The sequence below is a fragment of the Saccopteryx leptura genome, chromosome 3 (assembly GCF_036850995.1).
Source record: "Saccopteryx leptura isolate mSacLep1 chromosome 3, mSacLep1_pri_phased_curated, whole genome shotgun sequence".
Taxonomy (NCBI): domain Eukaryota; kingdom Metazoa; phylum Chordata; class Mammalia; order Chiroptera; family Emballonuridae; genus Saccopteryx; species Saccopteryx leptura.
In genome coordinates, this window is record NC_089505.1 from 34,255,479 (window position 1) to 34,278,057 (window position 22,579).

At 36.3% G+C, this 22,579-nt stretch overlaps 1 protein-coding gene across 4 annotated transcripts in view; it reads right to left on the reverse strand.

Moving 5' to 3' along the window:
* Window positions 1–22,579, reverse strand: part of LAMA2 (laminin subunit alpha 2) — a 627,903-nt gene that overhangs the window by 63,995 nt on the left and 541,329 nt on the right. For all 4 annotated transcript variants that reach the window (XM_066373271.1, XM_066373270.1, XM_066373269.1 and 1 more), the window contains 3 exons: window positions 10,334–10,450; window positions 8,763–8,945; window positions 5,723–5,877 (listed from right to left, as the gene is read on the reverse strand). In XM_066373271.1, coding sequence (XP_066229368.1) covers window positions 5,723–5,877; window positions 8,763–8,945; window positions 10,334–10,450 — 455 coding nt within the window. The remainder of the gene's footprint in view (window positions 1–5,722; window positions 5,878–8,762; window positions 8,946–10,333; window positions 10,451–22,579) is intronic.

Genomic DNA, 22,579 nt, shown 5'->3' on the forward strand with positions numbered 1-22,579 from the left:
TCCATTATCAAAGACCATCATTAGATGCTCATATGCAGACACTATTATACTCACTAATGAGGGCAGAGAAGAGCAGCTTTCCACCAGCATTTTGACAATAAGCTGTTCTCAGTCATATGTCTTGTCAGCACATTATTTTTTGAATCTTGCAACTAACAAATTCTTATCTTCATATTTTACCCCTCTATAAACATGGGAGCATTTTCAAAAGGTGATTTTTACATGAAGCTAATGGTAATATCTTTAATAAGGTTGTTTAAAAAAATTGTGCAACTCAAATTTCAGTGATTTTGGTATCCCATTCTTTTTCTTTTATTTTTTTTCAAGAGGAAATTATCTATCTTCCTATGTTCTTACAATTGAAAGAGTCCAAATAGATTTTGTTCTAGATGTTCTAACAAAAAGAGGAATATTGATCATTGCCACTCAGAACATACATTTCAGAATAAATAGTATCTTTTTATTAAGTTTCCAGAAAATGAAACAGAATTTCCAACAACTATCACTGCTAATGTATTTAACAGCCCCCCCCCCCTTTTTTTTTTTTTTTTTTTTTTTACTAGTTCTTTAAAAATTACTATAATTGCTAGGAAAGGAATTCCTATGTGGACAGAACTGATACAGTTCATACCAATTTTTATTTCCATTTAGGGAGCCTTTCTTCCATCACAAATAACACTAGTTGATTATTTGATTTGATTTCCTTTGGTTCAGGTGCTCTGTCAAAAGAGCACTTTCAGACAGCCATGTCACTGCTTGGGTTCAGAGAGAAGCTGTGACTTTATTAGTGACAGTGCTCAAAGTAGGAGGCAGAGACAGGAACATGAAAAACTTCTCTTTGCCACTGATTCAGATGACCACCTTCAAGAAGCTTCTGGGTCCTCACTAGCAATGAATTTCCATTGTCTTATTTCTTCTAGCACTTAGTGCTATTCAAATACTTTTCCCAAATGGAAGAAAACCAATATTATTATTACCCCCAGGAAGGGGCTGCACAGACTCCAAACAAGAAAGCCTAGGACACCAAACCAGTCTCCATATTATGGTGACACAAGGAGGTGTCTCCAGGAATCTCATTAGGGTATGGATAGGCAGCATGGGACTCCTCTCCAAGGGTGGTATAGACTATACTAAAGAGGCACTGGACTCAACATCGGTTGAATTTAAGAGAAAGTGAGGGAGGGGTTTTCGTTGTGACAAATATGTAAATGCATGTGTGTTTAAGAACTTCCGAGGATACGGCAGGTCTGCTGAGTCTCCTACAGACCAAAGGTATAGGACAGGGGTCCCCAAACTATGGCCCGCAGGGGGCATGCGGCCCCCTGAGGCCATTTATCTGGCCCCCGCTGCACTTCTGGAAGGGGCACCTCTTTCATTGGTGCTCCTGGAGTACTGTATGTGGCGGTGTCGCAAATTGCGGTGTCACTCACGTACAGTACTACTTCTGGTGACGCGGGATGCACGCGTCAGGGCTCCGGAAGTGCATCATATCACTTGTTACGGCTAGCAGTGACAAATATGGAACCGGACATTGACCATCTCATTAGCCAAAAGCAGGCCCACAGTTCCCATTGAAATACTGGTCAGTTTGTTGATTTAAATTTACTTGTTCTTTATTTTAAATATTGTATTTGTTCCTGTTTTGTTTTTTTACTTTGAAATAAGGTATGTGCAGTGTGCATAGGGATTTGTTTATAGTTGTTTTTTTTTTTATAGTCTGGCCCTCCAACAGTCTGAGGGACAGTGAACTGGCCCCCTGTGTAAAATATTTGGGGACCCCTGGTGTAGGAGATAGTGAGTTTTTACAAATTAACAGCAAGTGTACCCAAACCATATCAGGAAAGACCTTGGCATTGAGCAGATTTAAGATCTGAGGCAGGCTGTAAGTGTCATTGCCATCATATGAAGATCAAAGGGAAGAAATCAAGGTCTGCCTGGAACTCACGAGGATAACAGATTGAGCCATTTCTGGCAGGAAAAGTATCCAAATTTTTAGTGGGGTGGGGCAGGCAGTCAAAATTAATTAGATGTGCAGTTTGTTTTATCCTTATTCTTTATATGCTTATATAAGCATATGGCTTGTTTAATCACAATTTACTTACAGAACACACTATTAGAATTCTCCTTAGTTACTGTTAAGAGAAGAAATGACCAAATATGAGTGGGATACATGACTGTTTGGTCACCAGAGGAGTCTGTCCTTGTTTAGATATACCCGAAAGAAATAATAGGGGATTACAGTATATGATCTCTGTGTTAAAAAGTGTGTGTGTGGGGGGAAGGGCAAAATGCATAAGACAGAGCACCAGTACGGAAGCCTGCCTGAGCTGATGAAGCCCCTCGGAGAATGGGGTGTAAGAAGGCAGTCAGCAGAAAGCTAAGGGTATTTAACACACCAGGAGTTACAATTAATCTACGTTATAACTAACACACCTTACATATCTGAAAAATATGGTTCTCTGAGCAAAATGATGTTGTCATATCCGGTATGCCAGCAGTTAATCTTGTAAAAGAACCTATTGGTCAGCTCTTACAGTTATATGCAAATCCTCTGGATTTTCTGTCTTCTGGGTTATGGTTTTGCATATGTGCTCAGTACCTGGAATTTTAGGCAGCCCAAACTGTTGGTAACCAGCTCATAGCTACAAATTTCTCATTTAAACATCTTGTGTTTTTACTTACAATTATAGGTATTTATTTTAACTAACTTAAAATAGGTAAATCCAAGTATAGCATTTATACATTTCTCTAGGTGAAATCTCTAGGATATATCTTTCATAAGAGGAGAGAGGTTTCTGACACACAAATGTTCTCTTAAGATATTTGGTTCTATCAACTATTGTTATTTCAAATGTGACTCCCTAGTAAAACTTCTAAACAAAAATCACTATGCATTAGGTATCTCTAAAGCATTTCTCACAAACATTATTTACCAATTTATCATCATGAACTCAGTTGAACATTATTGAGGATCCCATTATTATATCTATTGGATTTTCAGTGCATTTTTCATCCAGCAACTAGGTCATTCATTTAAAACGAGTATTAGCCACTTTATTTCAACAAAGCAAAAAAAGCTACTTTAAAATAAATGTCTTTAATTTCTTGGTCACATTGACTATGTGTTAGAGCCACATCTAGACATCCCATACTAGATTACAAATATGTTAATTAATCAGGCAAATGTCATCTTCAATTTGTATGAAACTCATTTGAAAAAAAAAAATTTTGGCTGCTTACATACTTCTAACACCCTACAAAAAGTAAGGCACTTTGTTGTAACTTCTATTTCCAAAAGTAATTAAAAATTTTCTTAAAAGGCATAGGCAATGGTCACTTTTTCTAACATTATTTTTATATCTGTCTTTCATGTTGTGTCTCTAGACAGGTTTTATATATTTACATGCCAGAATTTTATCTTTTTCTCCAGGGATTGGGTGGTGATGTGGGAAAGTTCTCATAACTGATAAACATATAGGCATATTTCAAAAATTTCTTTAAAATGAAGACATAATAAAGTGTCCAGATTTCCCTACCCAGTAACTCAGCAGGATATGTGGCTAAGTGTGTGATTCACAATCGAATACTTATTATTGTTGCTCCTTCAAACTCAGCATTGCAGAATACAGGGGTGGTATATCAAACTCTTGCTTTTCTCTTTCTCGGACACAGCTGGGTCTTGTCCTAAATTTGTTGCCTTCTTTCTAGTGTCTCTCATCTAGCCCACAAACTACTTTAAATTTCAGATTCAAAACGCTCATCTCTGATTATATTACATATTACATTGTATAATCAAGAACTTGCAGCTTCTCTTCACCAATGAGGTTTCTCTCCAGTACAACTGCAGCAAAATGAAACTGTTTAACTTAGTATTCAGGGCCTGACAAGACTTGGCTTCCACTGACCTTTCTTGTTTAAAGTTCACTTGAGCAATAAGCTGGGCAAACTCGACTGCTCTTTCATAAAATAACCCTGAAACTTGGTTCTCTCTCTGCCTTGGCTCAAGTGATTCCCTCTTCTCAGAATGCTTCCTCCTCCATCCCCCTACTCTCCCACTTTAAGGCCTGGCTCAAATCCCTCGCTCCAGGAAATATCTGGCCTCTATTAGAGGTGATCTTTTCCTTTACAACTTTATAGGACTTCCCTGCTCCTATGATGTAGAATGACACTTCTGCATTATCTTAGAGTTATCTGTATACGTGTCTCATTTCTTCTACTACATTATACACTTCGTGGGTTCCTTGTTCATCTTTGTGAACCTCATTGCAAGTAGCTTGGAATATAGAAGATGGTTTTTCTACATTGGCTAAATCTTAGATAAAACTCTACACCTTAGGCTAAGAACTGATTTTTTTTTTTACCTCGTGCTTCACATATGATCACAATAATCACCTGTTATCGTACTGTCTACATGGTTTTCATATTGTATAGCTTAATACATGTCTTCTCAACACTATCTGCTTTTTTTTTACTCCATCTTTACTAATTTTTTGTCATTTTCTAAGTTTCTCTTCAATCAGTTATGAATTTCTTTTCAAAGTACACCTTGAACATACTGACTTGGCCTTCCTTAGATTAGATGTATATAAAGGAGATAAACTGATATATTGTCACTTGGTGTTGTATTCTTGGCCACTGGTAAAAAATATAAATTGATGGATTAAGAAAGGTCATTTCTGTTCATTCTAGTTTCACAGGTCTTAGTAAAACAAAATTTTTGAGATGGAAGACTTGGGTATCTAAAAAGATTTTAATTTAAACCTGACAACATGAAAACTGTTAATTTTTCCCTTCTATTTCTAAATTCATCTTGGGATAACTTTACCCAGCTAGATAAAGTTTTTACATTGGCATTAATAATTCTGTCCTAGATTATTAAGATGTCATATTCTAGAAAGTTCTAGTTCTATCCTAATAATCTAGTTGTTAATAAAGACCAAAATTTTAAGACCAGCTAGGTGTTTCTTATTTTTCATTTAAAACAAAAAGGAACCTGTAAAAATTGTTTGTAACTAAAATAATTTTTGTTGTTGCTTGTACACAGATAAGAGTATATATAGAAAATAATGGTTTCTCTTTGCTGTTACTTCATGTAACCTTGTTCATTCATTCCTGCTAAAACCTCACTAAGTAGCTTTTTTGTTTTCATCAAGAGTAAGGCACTCTCATCCATATACTTTTTCAGTATATAAAAATAAGGTTTGGCCTGACCTGTGGTGGCGCAGTGGATAAAGCGTCGACCTGGAAATGCTGAGGTCGCTGGTTCAAAACCCTGGGCTTGCCTGGTCAAGGCACATATGAGAGTTGATGCTTCTAGCTCCTCCCCCCTTCTCTCTCTCTGTCTCTCCTCTCTCTTTCTCTCTGTCTCTCCCTCTCCTCTCTAAAATGAATAAATAAAAAATTAAAAAAAATAAGGTTTGGTTTCTATTCTTGAATTTCTATTACTCTATTTAAATAATGATAAAATATAGCAGACTTTAAATTTATAGAACAATTAGTGGTGATTATTCTTCTCAAGAAATGTCTTTTGAAGTTAATGAAAGAACAAACAAATCAAAACATTTAACTTGTCATTTCCCACCCCCCCCCCAAATACTTCGATTTAAAGAACAATAAGAGAACCAAAGATCATTTGATAGGATCATTTGAGAGAAGACATTCTTTCTGGAAATAGAACCAAAAATACAACCAGTTTGTAATACTGCAAATAAAAACAGCTTACAGAATTGGCTTGTTTCCGGGCTTGGTTTATCAGTTCCTTAATCTCAGAGATGTTTTTCTTCAGGTTATCCTCAAGTTCCTTGATGGGTTTGAGTTTATTGATAAGTCGATCAGCTTCCTGTTCTAGATTTTTCACAGTGGCATCGGCATCTGCAACTGCATAGACCAAGATTTGCACATCCCACACATACATGCATGCACACACACACACACAAACACATGTGTGCACACATACAGACACCAAGGCATGCACACACAGACAAAGGAAAATGACAGTACGCTTAATAAATAATTAAAAGAATTTCATCTTTTCCACATGACAAAAGCAAAGCCATGACTTGGGTTGGCGAGTGGGTGTATTTCAGCTGGAACACAAGCAGGCCAGAGGAGGAGCAGTTAAGAGAGCAACGGCCACCGCTAGCTTCGTGATGAAAGTAAAAATTAGCACTGAAGGTAGAGAAAACGATACACTTAACTCAGTGCTTAATTTCTAGCTTCAGCCAAAAAGCTAACTTTTATGGAACAAGAATTTTAGTTGTAAAATCAGGAAAATGAAAGTTTCTTTAAAATGTCACCTTGTTCGCTTAAGCCAGACCTGTATTTAAATCAGGCTTCTCACACAAAATTGGTTATCTTCCCTTTCATCACTGTCTTTATTTACACATCTTAAATAAAGAAGCTATTAAAATGTTTTCTGAAAACTCTTCAGTGTTGAACAACCCTTAGACTAAAGACTTATTTTATACTTTAATTAAATCTTTCATGCTGCAATTCATTTTCATTTTGAAGAATAGTTGATTATTCTGTTTTCTATACTATGTTGAGCCATATAAAACTGCCATTGTTGTAGGTAAAAAAAGGGAGGTTGAATATTGACAATTTCAAAAAGGGGTATAACCCCCAAATAACTAACAGTTATCACTGATCCATTGACTTCCAGTAGGTGCTTTTCATAGAAGGGCAAATGATACATGGAAAAGCAATTATTCTATCTCTAGGATGCTGGCAGTGGGCATCGTTTATTTTCTGATGGAGCACGTGTTGTTGTTTTCTGTCACTGGGATCTTGATGAAAAAGTGAGACAGCTTAGGGTCCAAGGCTGTGGGCCCTACGAGACTCTGAATGATCTGCTCTCTGGCTGACACTGCACAACTGGGAAGCAATCCACAGGAATTCATCAAATGTGCTCAAAAAGAAGAAAATTATTTTTATATCCCAGTGGTTGCTAATTTTTTTTAAAGATTTATTTAATTTTATTTTATTATGTGTTTCTCTAAATATAATTCTCTAGAAGTATATCAAATACATTCATATACTAACTTTTTGTAAAGAAACATTCCTTTTACATATCTATTATTAATATGGTGACACTGGAAAAAATAGCTCTACAATGTTTAAATCAGTACCTAAACATAGTAACATGCAAAGCTGAAGCTTTTTGCAAAAGCAGTCAAGTATAAAAGGTACCAAGTATGTAAGTAAACATATACATACTGATTTCTGCAGGTGATTTCATATGGAAGTAAAACAAAAACAAATTAGAAAATTCATGAGGAAATAATTTTTATTGGTATTATAAGTAATGACAATCACAAAATATTTTTCACACTTACTAATTACAAACGCATCGAATTTTAAGTCAAACTAGTGTTATCAAATAAAAATACACAAAAATTTGAAAGTTAGATGCCCCTGTTCATATTAAAATTTTTTTTATTATAATGTTTTAATAGATAGAAAACAGACCCAGCTTAATAATACAGATGATTAACTATCTTAATAGAGTATAGGATTTAAAAAGTTAGAGCTAAATATTATGGAAAGTCCACTATTAGCTGAGAATCAATCTAAAATTGAATGAAATACTTTTAATTATAAAATAAGTAAAACGGAGAGTACTATTTCCTTTAAAACTTATATTCATTCAACTTTTGGGTGGAAATGTGACTTGGCATACATCTGAACCATTTATTCAGATGGAGTTTTTGAACTACAGGGAGAATCCTATATCTGGGCTTACAAAAAAATAAATTAATAAAACCAATGTATCGTCTTTTTTTCTAAAGAAATGGCAAAAAATGAATTCTTCCCCCTAGCTCTGCAGTGCAGTTGTGTGTGTCTGCACTCTCCTTGCTCATGAAGGGGTCCTGCTAGTAGTATTTATTACTTCACAGCATCATTAGCATTTGATTTGAGGCTATGGTGCTGAAAAATCAGGCTCTGCTCCCCAACCAGCATCTAAATTATATAGCATATAAGGTAAATAACAGGGATTTTGTTATTTATTGTACCCTTCAAATATTTGGAGACCCAATAAAAATGCTGGTATATACAGAGGGCTACTCTCCTGAGAGCAACAAGCCCAAAAAATCAAGTGTATCTTTTGTTGAAATCATATGCTAAGAAAATATTTTCTCACTTTACAGAATGGTAAAAATTAGATTAAAATCCTAATGTTTAATGACTACATTTAATAATTTAAATTATCATTATATTAAGTTCTCCCACATATCTCAGTAAATCTTTATTAACTAAATATAATTTGAGGTAATATACAAAAGATGTGAAGAAATATTCTTGAAATCTAAATAATAAAATATCAATATTTTTGAACATTAATGCATTTCAAATTGATTCTATTTTAATATCATGTTCTAACTGGAATGCTCCTTGACCTCTATGTTCCAAAGAACTTCACCAGCTTTAAGGATATAATTTCCCAAGTACAAATGTATTTTCAATTACAATGGACTAAAATGTATGTGGCATCTCTGTATCAAGTATCACGCAGACCTTGAGAATTCCTAATCTGCTCTCAATTGGGCACAGTTTTGAGGGGGAAGCCATGGCACAAAGCTGGGAGACTTGGGTTCTATTTCTGGAGATGCAGACGCACAGTTCCTGAGCTCAGTCTATATAAAAATGAGGAAGACAGACACATCACTGTGAGAGTCTCTCTCAGCTCTAAAAATATGAGTCTAGGGTACTTGTTTGGTGAGAAGAAATAAATAACATGATCAAAATGAAAAAAGGGATCTTACTGTTTCTCGAAGGATCTTGAACCACAGCATTCGTTTTGGCTACACTGTCTGCTAGTTGCTTGTAATTTTTCTTCAGACCATCAAGGTTCTGGTGGAGATCTTTAATCTGTGCCAGTACATCTTTTGCTGTGTCATTGGCTTGTCTTGCTTTGTCCTTAACAGCTTGCAGTTTAGCAACCGTGTCTGTCAGCAGAAGAGGGTAGGAGAGACAAAGCAAAGGGTCTGGAGTTAGTGGCTTAATCTATGCTTGACAAAGTGAGGCTGCAGCTGGCTGACCTCCGGAACACACGCGCAGTGGGAAAGGCTAAACTTCGTCTCATGCAGTCGTAGCAAATAAAGTAAAATTGTAGCTAAGTTAAATTTTCTCAGGAATCTTTGCTATGAATAACTGATTAGCTGTTAAGAGAGAGAAATGATTATTCTCAATGTTCACTGTATTGTGATTTGCTATTGACTATATTTAAATTGGATGATAGGGAATCAGTGTATTTTAGTTTAAAGGAAGAGATAGATAATATACTTTTTTCAGGTATGTTAGACTAAGTATTCCTGTATTTACATTTGTTTTCAGCCTTGGACATTTTCTCTGTACTTTCTTAATACTGAAGAGGTGATATGAGAATCTAGAAAGTCACTTCAGATTTTTCATGTTAGGAAAAGTAAAAATAATTGAATTTAATAATTTCTGTATTGTATAAATATATGCATTTATCTTCTTGATCACAGTTGTATAAAGAAAATATACTATAGAGATAGATGATCACTAATGTATGTACATTAGAGATTATGAACAGGCTCTGAAGGTAAACTGTGGGGTTCAAATCTCATATATGTCACTTTTAACAATGACCTTCAGTATCCTATGTCTCAGCTTGTGACTTGTAAGGGGATAATAATGCTATTCACCTTGTAGGCTTAGTATGAGGATTACATATACTTAACATCAGCATTGTGAGTAAGCATTCAATAAATGTTAGCAACCCTGTTATTATGTCATGCTATAAAAAATATAAAAATAGTAATCATAAAAGAATAGTGTTTTTAGTATACCAAGCAATAACTTAAAGCACTTGTAATAGGTAGAAAGATATTACAGATATGGTTCAACTGTTAATGTTTTTAAAAGCTGAAATATTTAAGAAACTGAACTTTGCCAAAATATGTGCTGAGACAGTTGGCTCTCACTTATTACTGTAGGTTCAGTAATAATCTGCCATGTTGTGGTATTATATCAACATTTTAGAGAACAATGTCTGTATGATTTTATACTTTTCTGCTAATATAAGATTTCCTGGGCTGAAAAAAGGAACAACAATACAATAATAGGATGGTTATATTTTCCTTTTTGTAACATGGTCCTATGGATGCCGGCTAAGGTGACAAATAATAAGAAATATCACAGCGTTAAGTATGGTTTAGTTTCTCATTCTCAAAAAGAAGTAATAAGAAAACATTTATCTAATATCTTGACAACAGTATAAGCGTAATGTTAGAAAAAAGGTGGTAAAAAACAGACCATTCTTTAAAAGTTCAGAACAACTGACAAAATTTGCAATGTCCTAAGAACTTACCATTTGGAATTGCTGACAACTTTCCCAAAGTGTCATTCAGAGCTCTCAAGAGATCCCCATTTCTAACATCGGCATTTTCTAATCTCGTTTTCAAGCCATTCAAACGGTCATCATTTTCTGTAAACAGAAAGCAAAACAAAATAAAAAAAAAAAGAGATAAAACAATTTTAATAATCTCTGAGCTTATACCTGATTCTATAAGTTTAGGTTTATCCATGAATATGTGTATTTCAGAGCACAATATAAAATATGTGTTTATATGACCATTTGACACTTCAACATGTTCAACAATTACGCTTTCTTCTTGGTAGCCGACTTAATTTGATAATTTTTATGGAGAAAAACTTCAAAAGAGTCAGGCTTTTACTGCATTTGTAATGTTCTTTTGACATCACCCTCATTAATGTCACATTGAAAAAATACATATAGTACCAAAATAGAATATTGGATTAGCTTTTAAAAGTCTCAGATAAGATTGTTAAGCGGAATCTCCCAATTTCAGTAAACATCACTTATTAGTATTTGTTTGAAACGAATATAAATCAAAGGAATAGAAAAAGAACTTCTAGCATATTTCTGTTCAACTGTCATATTTTTAATAAAGAAAACCATTTTGTACAAATAGCTTTCAAATAAGCTTTCTATCAGTTTTTCTTGCTTTGGTAGCATGCTTTAACATTAAAAATGTGATTTACTAGATGTAATGTAATATTATAAGTATAAAATTTCTAGGTTCCTTCTACTAATTTTATTTATTTATTTTTAGAGAGCCAGAGAGAGGCTAGGAGAGAGAAAGGAGAGGGGAGGAAGCACTCATCTGTTGCTCCATCAGTCAGGCATTCTTTGGTTGCTCCTGTGTGTGCCCTGACCGAGGATGGAACCCGCAACCTTGTTGCTTTGGGATGACACTCTTAACCTACTGAACCGGCCAGGGCTCTTTCCACTAGTTTTTTTTTTTAAATTAACCTTGTTCAAATTTTAGGTTAGTTTGTATCATAATAATAACTAAACAGTCAGTGTTTGAGTGTAATGATATAAGGAGTAAAATTATGAAATGTTTTAGGAGAAAGAAAATAAAGACCTAATCTGCTAATAAAAAAATGTAATGTAAAGCCAGTAGCCACGGCCACCATCACAGCTGCCTGGCCCATGCAGGTTTGCATTAGATTCAGATAGACAGTAATGAAACAACAGAGCCACGAACTGGTGGGCCATACTCTTTAATCCTAGCTTGCTCCTGGCGGGCAAGAAATACACACAGTGGGAAAACACTTCCCTTTCCATTCAGGGCTGCCAAACCCACTGACTTATTCAAGTTTCCTAGAATCAAAGGTTTGTACCTCACCATCCTTATTCACCTCTGTTCCCCATCTCCTTCTCTCTGCACAAACTCTGCACAAACTGGCTTCTCTGCAGCATTCCTCCATCTTGGCTGCCTCTCCTGGCCTCCATGTGGCCTTTATCTGCTCTCCTTTCTCTTCTCTCTCCTCTAATGCTAATCTCAGGAACCGAGAAAGAGCAAGCTCCTGGTCTGCCCCCATTTTATAGTGTAGAAATCAAAACTTTTAATCCAATATACAAATAAAAAAGTCTCTGATACAAAGTCACTTATTTGAGGCATAATTGGATTCCTCATGAGAGGGCACCACCCCACATCATGCAATCAGTCAAGGGTGTGGGGAAAAGCTTAGTCTTAAAACTAAGCCTTAGGCTATAATGACCCGGCCTGCTTACAGCCTGTCCCCCACACCCAATACAAACTATAAGCGAGCAAACATATGTATCAGGGGTAGTCAACCTTTTTATACCTACCGCCCACTTTTGTACCTCTGTTAGTAGTAAAATTTTCTAACCACCCACTGGTTCCATAGTAATGGTGATTTATAAAGTAGAAAAGTAACTTTACTTTATAAAATTTATAAAGCAGAGTTACAGCAAGTTAAAGCATATAATAATAATTACTTACCAAGTACTTTATGTTGGATTTTCACTAAGTTTGGCAGAATAAATCTTTATAAAACAACTTACTATAGTTAAATCTATCTTTTTATTTATACTTTGGTTGCTCTGCTACCACCCACCATAAAAGCTGGAATGCCCACTAGTGGGCAGTAGGGACCACCTTGACTACCACTGATATATATCATATTTAAAAACTTATTTGACCAACATGTACCTTTAGAAGTCTTAGCTTAGATATGTATGAAATTTCAAATGTATCTGAATAGTAAATGTCTTCTTTTTCTTACATTGTTTATTGTGAACAGTGGAACTAAATAAGTGAAAGATACAAAACTTTATACTTCCCACCATACTTTTTACCTCTTCTAACTGAATAAAGCAGATTCTTTTTTTTTTTTTTTTTTTAGTGAGAGAGAGAGAAAGAGAAAGAGAGACAGACAGACAGAGGAAAGGAGGGAAATAGCATCAGCTCTTAGTTGAGGCACCTTAGTTGTTCATTAATTGATTTCTCATATGTGTCTTGACTGGGATGCTCCAGCCAAGTAGATGACCTTTTTTGCTCAAGCCAGTGACTTTGGGCTCAAGCCAGTGACCATAGGCTTCAAGCCAGAGACCTCTGGGCTCAAGCCAGCAACCATGGGGTCATGTCTATGATCCCATATTCAAGCTGGTGACCTCTGTGTTTCAAACCTGGGTCCTCGGCATGCCAGACCAATGCTCTATCCACCGCGCCACAACCTGATCAGTCTGTTTCCTAAATATATCAATACATATATATATTTAAATAGTTCATTATGCCATAATATTTTTCCCTTGGGAGATGCATGCAAATTGTTTAAATTAAGTCCACAGAAATGCAAAACATATATAAAAGGTAGATTCCTCAAGTAAGGAGGTGCATAGAGAAAGGACCAGGAAGCAGGGGAGGGGGCAGTGCCCTAGTTCTGCCTGGTCTGATTTGGAGAACACTTAGTGACAAGAATGAGTGGCAGTCACTGCATGTGCACACATGCCACATTTGGTGTCAGTTTTGTTGGGTTATTTTACTTAATCCTCACACTAACTTTTATGATGTATGTATTATTACCATCACCAATTTACAAATGAGGAAACTGAAGTTTTGACAATGTCAGTAACTTTCCTACCATTGCATGGTTAGTAAATGGGAGAGTTATCATTTAAATGCAAGCAGTCTCTTCCCCAAAATTATGCTCTTTGCTACTTACATTTCTCTAGGTATTGGTAGTCAAAACAGGGATTAGTACAGCATATTGAACAGTAGTGTCCCCACCTCTACTCATTCCCATGATTTTTTCCCCTCTCTTCCTCTTTCCCTTTCTCTCCTCTCATTACCTCCTTCATATTTAAAAGAATTGGTCACAGTTAAAGAAATCTTATGACGCTCACATAAGCAATATGGATATATAAATATATATATATTACTTAATATGGCTGTTCTCTAAATAAGCTATTATATATACTATTTCATTCAAATATCTCTTGTTTCTTATCTGAATTGCTTTCTCTTTCTCTCTCTCTCCAGTCCCATTTTATCATTTCCTCTGCATCGTATCCCCAATATGGTCTGTATTGAAATACTCATGGTCCCTATTGAAATATTTCTGGCCTTTCCAAAACATGCTACCATTGCAAACCTCCTTGTGTCCCAGTGTTAATCCTTCTTTTTGAAACACCTCATCATCCCTCTTTTTTTTTCATCTAGCTACCTTCAATCAGACTTTCAATATTTAGCTCAGAGGTTATCTTCTCTAGGAAACCTAACCCCTTCTAAATAATATGTCCTTTCCTCATGCATACCTTTCTCATTGACTTTTCAAACTGCTGCAACCATGGGTTTAAATTTCATCTTCTTGAGGACATACACAAGACCATCTTTTTAACTTTGTATTTCTAGTGTATAAATTCACAGTTCCTGCTCAAATTAGGAAATAAGCATATTTCTTAAATAATGGAATGTCATACATCTTAAAAAGAAAAGAAAAGGGTTTATAATCATTTCTATTTCTCATGCTTTAAACTAATAGTCTTTGGTCTCCAGTAGAGGCCAAAATGGAATTCCAAGTTTTGTCTCTAGTATAGATTGCCCCTTGATAGTAAAACACTTTGGACTGTGAATGACAGGTGAAATAATTATCTATGTGCATAATTCTGTGCAGGAGATTGCTCTTATTAAAACCTGAAGAGTAACTATCAAGAGTCAACTTACTATTGGACAAGCTGAGTTGCTCTCACTACTTTGCAGTCACTTTTTCTCCTCCAGTTCCTTTGCTGGAGCTGGAACTAGGGTGAGGTGAATGCGGGGAGTTGGGCAAGTGCAGGGTAAGAGCCCGTTTGTACTTAAAATTTTAACATTTTGTTCATCATTGGTATTTTTAAATTAATTTTGATTTTTAAAATATGGTATCAAAGCAGTTTTATCTTGATTTTTTTTACGTTTTTTTATTTTATTCATTTTAGAAAGAAGAGAGAGAGAGAGAAGGGGGGAGGAGCCGGAAGCATCAACTCCCATATGTGCCTTGACCAGGCAAGCCCAGGGTTTTGAACCGGCGACCTCAGCATTTCCACGTTGACGCTTTATCCACTGCGCCACCACAGGTCAGGCTTGATTTTTTTTTGATGTCCCTTTAAATTTTACACCTTAGGTGAATGCCTCACTCACCTCAACAGACTACCAGCCCGACCTCTGCCTCTATCCCCCCTTCAGCACTGGTATTATAAAAATGAAGAAAGAATTTCATTTTTAGGGACATTTTTCCAAGAGAAAAGAAATGTAGGAAAAGGCATTGTAGAACAGGTTAGGAGACAGAAATGCTCATTAGTTTAAATGTCTTTTTTTGTACTTCAGGTAGTACATTACTTAAAGTAATGAAACCCACAAACTACTCAAGTAATAATTCCTCCAGAAATCCAAGCCAAGGCTGTGACGGAGATGGGAATGTTTTCTTGCTACATTATGACAGTCCTCTGATTTGTGGCCAATTACACAAGTTATAAAATGGCTGTTAATCAGGGAAATGCCATATATTACCACCAGGAACTGTTGAAATAGGCCCTACAGAGAAAAACTCTTGACAGCAGCTATTAAAATAGAGATTTAGTCATTTCTCTCTCTATGGTGCCTGGAGTTAGAAGGAATAAAAATTGTGAGGCCAGTATGTCCTCTATATTTCTAATTTGTTACTTGGTTCAAGTCATTGCAACCCAGTTAGTTTGTGGGCTTTATTCATGAATGACTTAATGCTGCTCTCTGCCATTGTAATGCTGTCCTCGCCTTGAAGGAGTCTGGACTTGTCGGTAGAAGTTTGTTTGGCTTTTGGCTTTTGACTTTTGAATATACATTTGTGAAAAGTGAATTTGTCCTTGTGCTCATTTTGGATTTGAAGCCAGTCTACAATGCACTGATTGAATGTCTATGGAGACAAAAATAGTTTTGTTGGTAGATATGGGCTTGGTACAAATTGATGATCGAAAGGGTTAGAAATGAATTAATACCATCAGGTGAATTAATACCACTTTTCAGATTGACAAGAGATTTTGTCAATAAAATAGCCAGTTGCGATTCTCACGCAGTGTGTACAGGGCAAGCAATGAAGTTGAGGATGATGTATTACAAGTCTGGGGATGCTAAGATTTTACAGTTACACATTTTATTGTATATGGAGTAACTTTTCAATTTTATTTACTTCTTAATTTATCGCTAACTATTGTCTTTGCCCAAATTAAATGAAATTATTTAGTTACTTAGGAACAAACAGATAACGTGTCTCTGAAATAGATGACTCTCACATGAAATAACTATCTATTGCCAAGAATATTGAATCAGTGGGTTGCACAGCGTGTGGTGCTGTACAACACAGAACAGTACCCTTGTTATTCCAAATGTTAATTTTATCCAGTTAACCAATTCTTTCCTGCCGTACTGTGATCTTCCAGTAATTCAGTCATTCTATCCAGATAATTGTATCAGAAAGGTTCTGCGATCATGAATGTGGTACACTTACAATTACTAACCTGTTAAATTTCTATGTTATTATTTTAGATTAGAAGAAAAGAGTAAACAGGAATACTGCAGTGATGTTCAGATACATCAAATGTATGATACAGAGGTTAGCTTTTGTCTACAACATTCCATTATTATTAATGGTGCACTCCTTTAGAATTCATATACTACCATTTTCCAGAATTAGCCTTTCGATAGGTAAGCATGTGAAAGACAAATAAGATCTGCTCCATTGATTTAAAACAAAACAAAACAAACAGACAAAACCCCTTTGGACTATATGGATGAAATCAAGCCTGTATCCTCGAGCCTACCACAGTCCAGGGAACAAAACAACCTTTTCCCATAGAGATAGCTGATTCCTGATACAGGGTTGTAGTTCCTCTTTTGGAGTATGGGTAAAGAAAAATCAAGAAAGGCCCTGGCCGGTTGGCTCAGTGGTGGAGCATCGGCCTGGCGTGCGGAAGTCCCGGGTTCGGTTCCCAGCCAGGGCACACAGGAAAAGCGCCCATCTGCTTCTCCACCCCTCCCCCTCTCCTTCCTCTCTGTCTCTCTCTTCCCCTCCCGCAGCTGAGGCTCCATTGGAGCAAAAGATGGCCCGGGCACTGGGGATGGCTCCGTGGCCTCTGCCCCAGGCGCTAGAGTGGCTCTGGTCGCGGCAGAGCGACCCCCTGGATGGGCAGAGCATCACCCCCTGGTGGGCATGCCGGGTGGATCAGGGTCAGGCGCATGCGGGAGTCTGTCTGACTGCCTCCCCATTTCCAACTTCAGGAAAATGCAAAAAAAAAAAAAATCAAGAAAACAAAAACGGGTTGGACTTGTTTTAGGAGTTAAAATGAAAAGCGGTGAAATAATGGCAAACATGGAAAGGTGGAGACTATTGAAACCAAAGAATACTTGTCTTACTTAAGGTGTTCAAATTCAATTTTTTTTTTTAAAAAAAAAACCTTATTGGCCAAAACAAAACAAGCATGCAGGCCCGCAGTCAGGCTTTCAAGCATGTCCTAGGACCCATATGTGATTTTGATATCTGGTCATTTTGGTTTCTCATTCCACTGGCAGAAGAAAGAACTCCTCTCTCTGGATATCTTAAGTCTATGAGGGTCCTGCCAGCATACCGGTGCCCCTTCCATCCTCTCCTCAGGCTTCTTACTACAACCCTCCAGGGGGGGCAGAGCACATTCAGTTGTAGCTAAGCAGTTATGAGGGCCTCTCAGGTTCTGGGCCCATGTTGAACAAGACTTAATTTGGCACTTTTGGGTCAGGACAGGGTTTCTCAGTAACATGCCTCTGTATAAGTACAGTACCCATACGTAAGCACTCTGGTGTGCAAGTCAGGGGAAGGAGGCATTTAGAGATAGGACACATCCCAAACTCATGACAGTAACTGGGGAAGGGAAGCACAGGAATAGCACCATGCAAGAAGACTAGGGGTACAAAACAGTGGGAAGACTGGGTGTAGCAGCCTCATTGAGTCTATGACAGAAGCCCAGGATCAGGGCTGCAGATCTGACTTGGCCCTGCTCTGTTCCCTGCACAGCTGCTGTGGCTTCTGCACGGGTCTCAGGAGCCTGCACTGGATCATAGCGCCGACTTAGGAAGGAGGCTCTTTAGAAATCTCAATATTAGAAGACAAAGGAGGAAAGAAGTGGGTGAAAAATTATAGTTAAGTGCCTTGAGGGAAATTGTACTTCTTTATGTTCTTAAAATATCCAAAGATAAAAAATATAATATAATGTAATATAATAAAATGGATTAATTATAGAAAGTAATCTATTATATAATTTAGTAAAGTTAGCCACCTCTGGTATGTACAAAAAAAATCATGTAAGTCAAAGAAGCATTAACAATTTGAATAAATTGCATAAATAAATGAATAAATGTATAAATACCTGACATTAGAGAGAATCTATCATTACCAGGAAAGTCAAAATCAAGGTTTTCATCTGACCTCATATAGATCCCTTGCCTGTTCAAACTTCCTGCTTCAGAACTACAGGTAGAACTGCTGCAGAGAGTAACCTGTTCTCTAATCCAGAAAGAGCCTCTAGAACAAGAGATGAGGCAAACTTGTAGAAAACAGAAGTTATATGGATTAATTAAGTTTTATTTTTACAAAGAAATCTCTTTTTCTTATTATTCAGTGAGAGGAGGGAAGGCAGAGACAGACTCCCACATGTGCCCCAACTGCCGGGATTCACCCCAGCAAACAAACTAGGGGACAATGCTTTGCCCATCTGGGGCATTGCTCTGTTGCTCAGCAACCAAGCTCTTCTTAGAGCCTGAGACAAGGCCATGGAGCCATCCTCAGCACCCAAGGTCAACTTGTTCCAATTGAGCCATGGCTGCAGGAGAGGGACAGAGAGAGAGAGAGAGAGAGAGAGAGAGAGAGAGAGAAGTGAGAGGGGAAGGGTGGAGAAACAGATGGTCACTTCCCCAATGTGGACTGACCAGGAATAAAACTTGGGACATCCACACGCTGGGCCAACACTCTACCACTAAGCCAACAAGCCAGGACCACAAAGAAATCTTAATGGGAGCATATTTCTTCATTTTTTGGTAAAGGAGCAAATTAGAAGTGATAATAAATCTATACTAGTAGTAGTCTATAATAAAACAAACATCATCAGAAAGAAAAAGTTCATTAAAAATGAGGGATTCTCTCAAGGTATTTCTGTGTTATGTGTGTCCTGTTCATTTTAAGAAAAAATATAAATTGCATTTGAGGAACTTAACTAGATGATTTTGAATAGTCAAATGAAACATTTCCATTAAATATTAAAATATAATTTTTATATTTAGTTAAAAATGAGTGCCATATATATATTTATATATTTAGAAAATATAAAAGGGAAATAAACAAAATTAGTTCTGGATCATGCAGTTTAAATAAAAAGGTGAATTATTAATAATATTATTTAAAACTGGCCAACATGCCAGGGCAATTATCAAACCAATGTGAATTATTTTGTTACCATCCAATAACTGCCTAAGAGAAGTCCAATGCTTTCTCATACATCCTACAATTTATTTCTCATATCAGTCATATGAAGGAAGGTGTTACTTTCACCTTATACTTGTAAAACGGAAGGAATAGAAGGCATTCAAACTCACATCTTCCAATCTACACTTATAATGATTTTATGGCACCACACTGCCTTTATCTGAAGGCTAGCATTGGAAAAACAGACTTTATTAATGACCAAAGAAATTACTTAAAACAACTTTATTTTGAGATATTACATGGCATAGTTCAATGTTACTATTTGTTATTTAAACTCTAATTCATATTTAGCACAGTGCCAACAACATGAGGAAATACCTATTGTAAGTGGAAGCAACTTACAACTCTATCCAGTGAATTTCATTCTAAATATGTCTATCTTTTGCAATGTCAATGGTTAAGCAACAAAGGGAAATTATATTGCCAGGCATGTCCATGTCTACCCTTGCTGCCCTGCTTTGTCCCTCTCTTTATGAGCTCTTCCTCTGTCAGACCCAGTCCTGCACTTGATCTTCTAACGTGTGAAGACAGGATGAGAAAGGGAGAGCCAAAGCCGAAGAAGTGTGTGTATGGACCCTTTGAGGTTTGGTGGTGTGATACCCACAGAGAAGATAAAGAGAGTGACTTAGCTACTGTTAATGGGCATGAGAGCTGAAGAACTAGAAGAAGAAATCTTCCTGGTTTCCTGGGACCCAGGAAATGTTGCTGTGGATTATAAATTGGATCTTTTTCTTGTTCTCCAGAAGTTGCAAACAAAGAATTGGATTGAATTTTTTTAACTACCAATAATTTTGTTTCTTTGGCCATGTTACAGTTCAAACTGGACCTCATGCATTTTTCCTTACACTCGGTTATAGCTACACTCTACCTCATATATCTTTTCATTTCAAGCCAGCCTCGGGTGTTTATTTTTCTAGGTTTTCATTGCTATAGTTTTATAAGTTTTCCATTTTAAAATCTGCAATTCTCCCCTTCGCACAACTTCTACTCAGCTATTTCTGTTGAAAAGGCTATAAAGTGTTTAGACTCAGTTTGAGAAATTCTAGAAACTACTTTAGAAAAAAAAGATCAGAATGTAAGAAAGGATAAATTAAGAAGAAATCAGAGTCAAGTAACTGAAACAAAAAACAGGCTGGTCAAAATATCACATTTTGGCTTTTTAGCACAGGAAGCAGAGGATCAAAATGACTGTTTTGGTACTTGTGGGACAGAGGTAACAATGTTCTTCCCATCAGTCTTTCTTCTGCGTAGTTGGCATGATTGTTTAGCCAGTATTTGCTATCAGAATGCATAAAATAGTATAAACCGTGGTGCCCTTTAATTTTTTTCACTGTACATGAATATATATATTTTCTGCCAGAACATTTCGAGTGCTTCATTATTTAAAAATTCAGATCCAATCAAGAAGCTAAGAAATGAAATTTGTGCCATTCCATTTCCTTAACTGACGAAGACTTTCAAGTAATTATCAAAAGTGCCGCCCTTTATCTCAAGGAATTCCTATAGATATCAGACTGGTTTAATTTCTGAAAGTACACTTTCAATAACCTATCCAAAGATTTTATTTTAGTACAGACAATGAAAATAACAGTATTTAAAAAGGTGAATTGTGATTGACAGGAGAAAAATCTAATTCCTTGGAAAGTGTATTTTGAAGACCTAGCATTAAAAATAATATCTCAGTGACTGAAATAGACATATTGATATTTTAGAGCTGTGCTTTGCTGAAATAGTTTATGATTTGCTTTTCAGTGAGGTTGGGCCTTTGGCTTGGAACTTAAAAGCATATGCATTAAATAAAATTGTGTGCTTATATAATATTAATGTAGTTTAACTGTGGTTTAATCTCCCTGCCTATAAAACTCTTACATGAAATTAGATGGATCATTAATTAATATGTTCAGTATGTTTTCATACCTAGAACAGCAATAGTTAGGAATCCTCTGTCTTCCTTTCCCTTTCCTGTTCTTCCCAGATGAAAACCAATAAATGAAGCTTGTTCTCCAGCTGCCATAAGCCTGCTCAGCTCCTCTCAGAACCCAGAAACATGAACTCTGAATGGGATGGACACACATTCAGATCAAGCCTGTTTTGGCTCTAGTCTCTCCAATATAGTCTCTCTTGGTTGTGGTACCAGGAAAGTGATGAAAACAACAGTGTTGGTGTTAGGAAATAAATAACAGTACCCTATTGTTAAGGTTGCTTAAGTATTTTTTTTTACCTTTTAAGTAAAAAAAATTATATACACAGAAAAAATATTTAACCAGCACAACCAGATATAAAATAAAAGATTTTAGTGCCCCACCCTCACACCACCATTACTTGTTCTGTTCCTAGTTCCTATATGTCTGTTGTAAGTCAAGGTTCTGTGGCATGTTTTTCCCCACTTCCCCACCAATGGACCCACCCTGCTAAATTGTTTGTGTGTCAGAGTCTGTATGTTGTCCCTTGTTTATTTTCATAGAAAGATCTTAAGAAGCTTTATACATATCAGTGCCTACTCATATAAGACTATTTAAAGACGGCAGTATATATTATTGCATAGATAGGCCATATTGATATAAAAAGTCCCCTAATACTGAGCTTATTTGCTATCATAAATAATGATCTTATGAAGATCCTGGAAGATACATATTGATATAATTTTACAAGTTTATTTGTAGGATAGATTTCTGGCAGGAGAAATGCAGAGCCAAATACATGTATATTTAAAATTCTAATTAACGTTAAATTGCTCTTCAAAATACGGCATCAATATACACTTTTACCAACACTGTTGTGAACACTTGGTATTATCAGACACTTCACTTTTCTCAATCTGATAGATGAGAAATAATCTCACTGTTCTTTTGCTTTACAAGTCTTTAATTATGATAATGTTGGGTGCTTTGTTTTAATTTGATGATATATTATTTCTATTTATTTTATTGTGAACTATGATTTCTATATGTTGCTCATTATCATCTAAAATGTGGAACACTTTGCATAGTTGCTAACATTTTGCATGTAAGCATTGCTAATCCTCTCTGAATCATTCCAATTTGATTATATTATATCTATTTTAGCAGAGAGACGGAGACAAAGAGAGGGACAGCGATGGACAGACAGAAAGGAAGGGAGAGAGTTGAGAAGCATCAGTTCTATGTTGTGACACCTTAGTTGTTCACTGATTGCTTTCTCACATTTGCCTTGGTGGCAGGGGCAGGGGGGCTCCAGCAGAGCCAGTAACCCAGTGCTCAAGGCAGCAACCTTGGGCTTT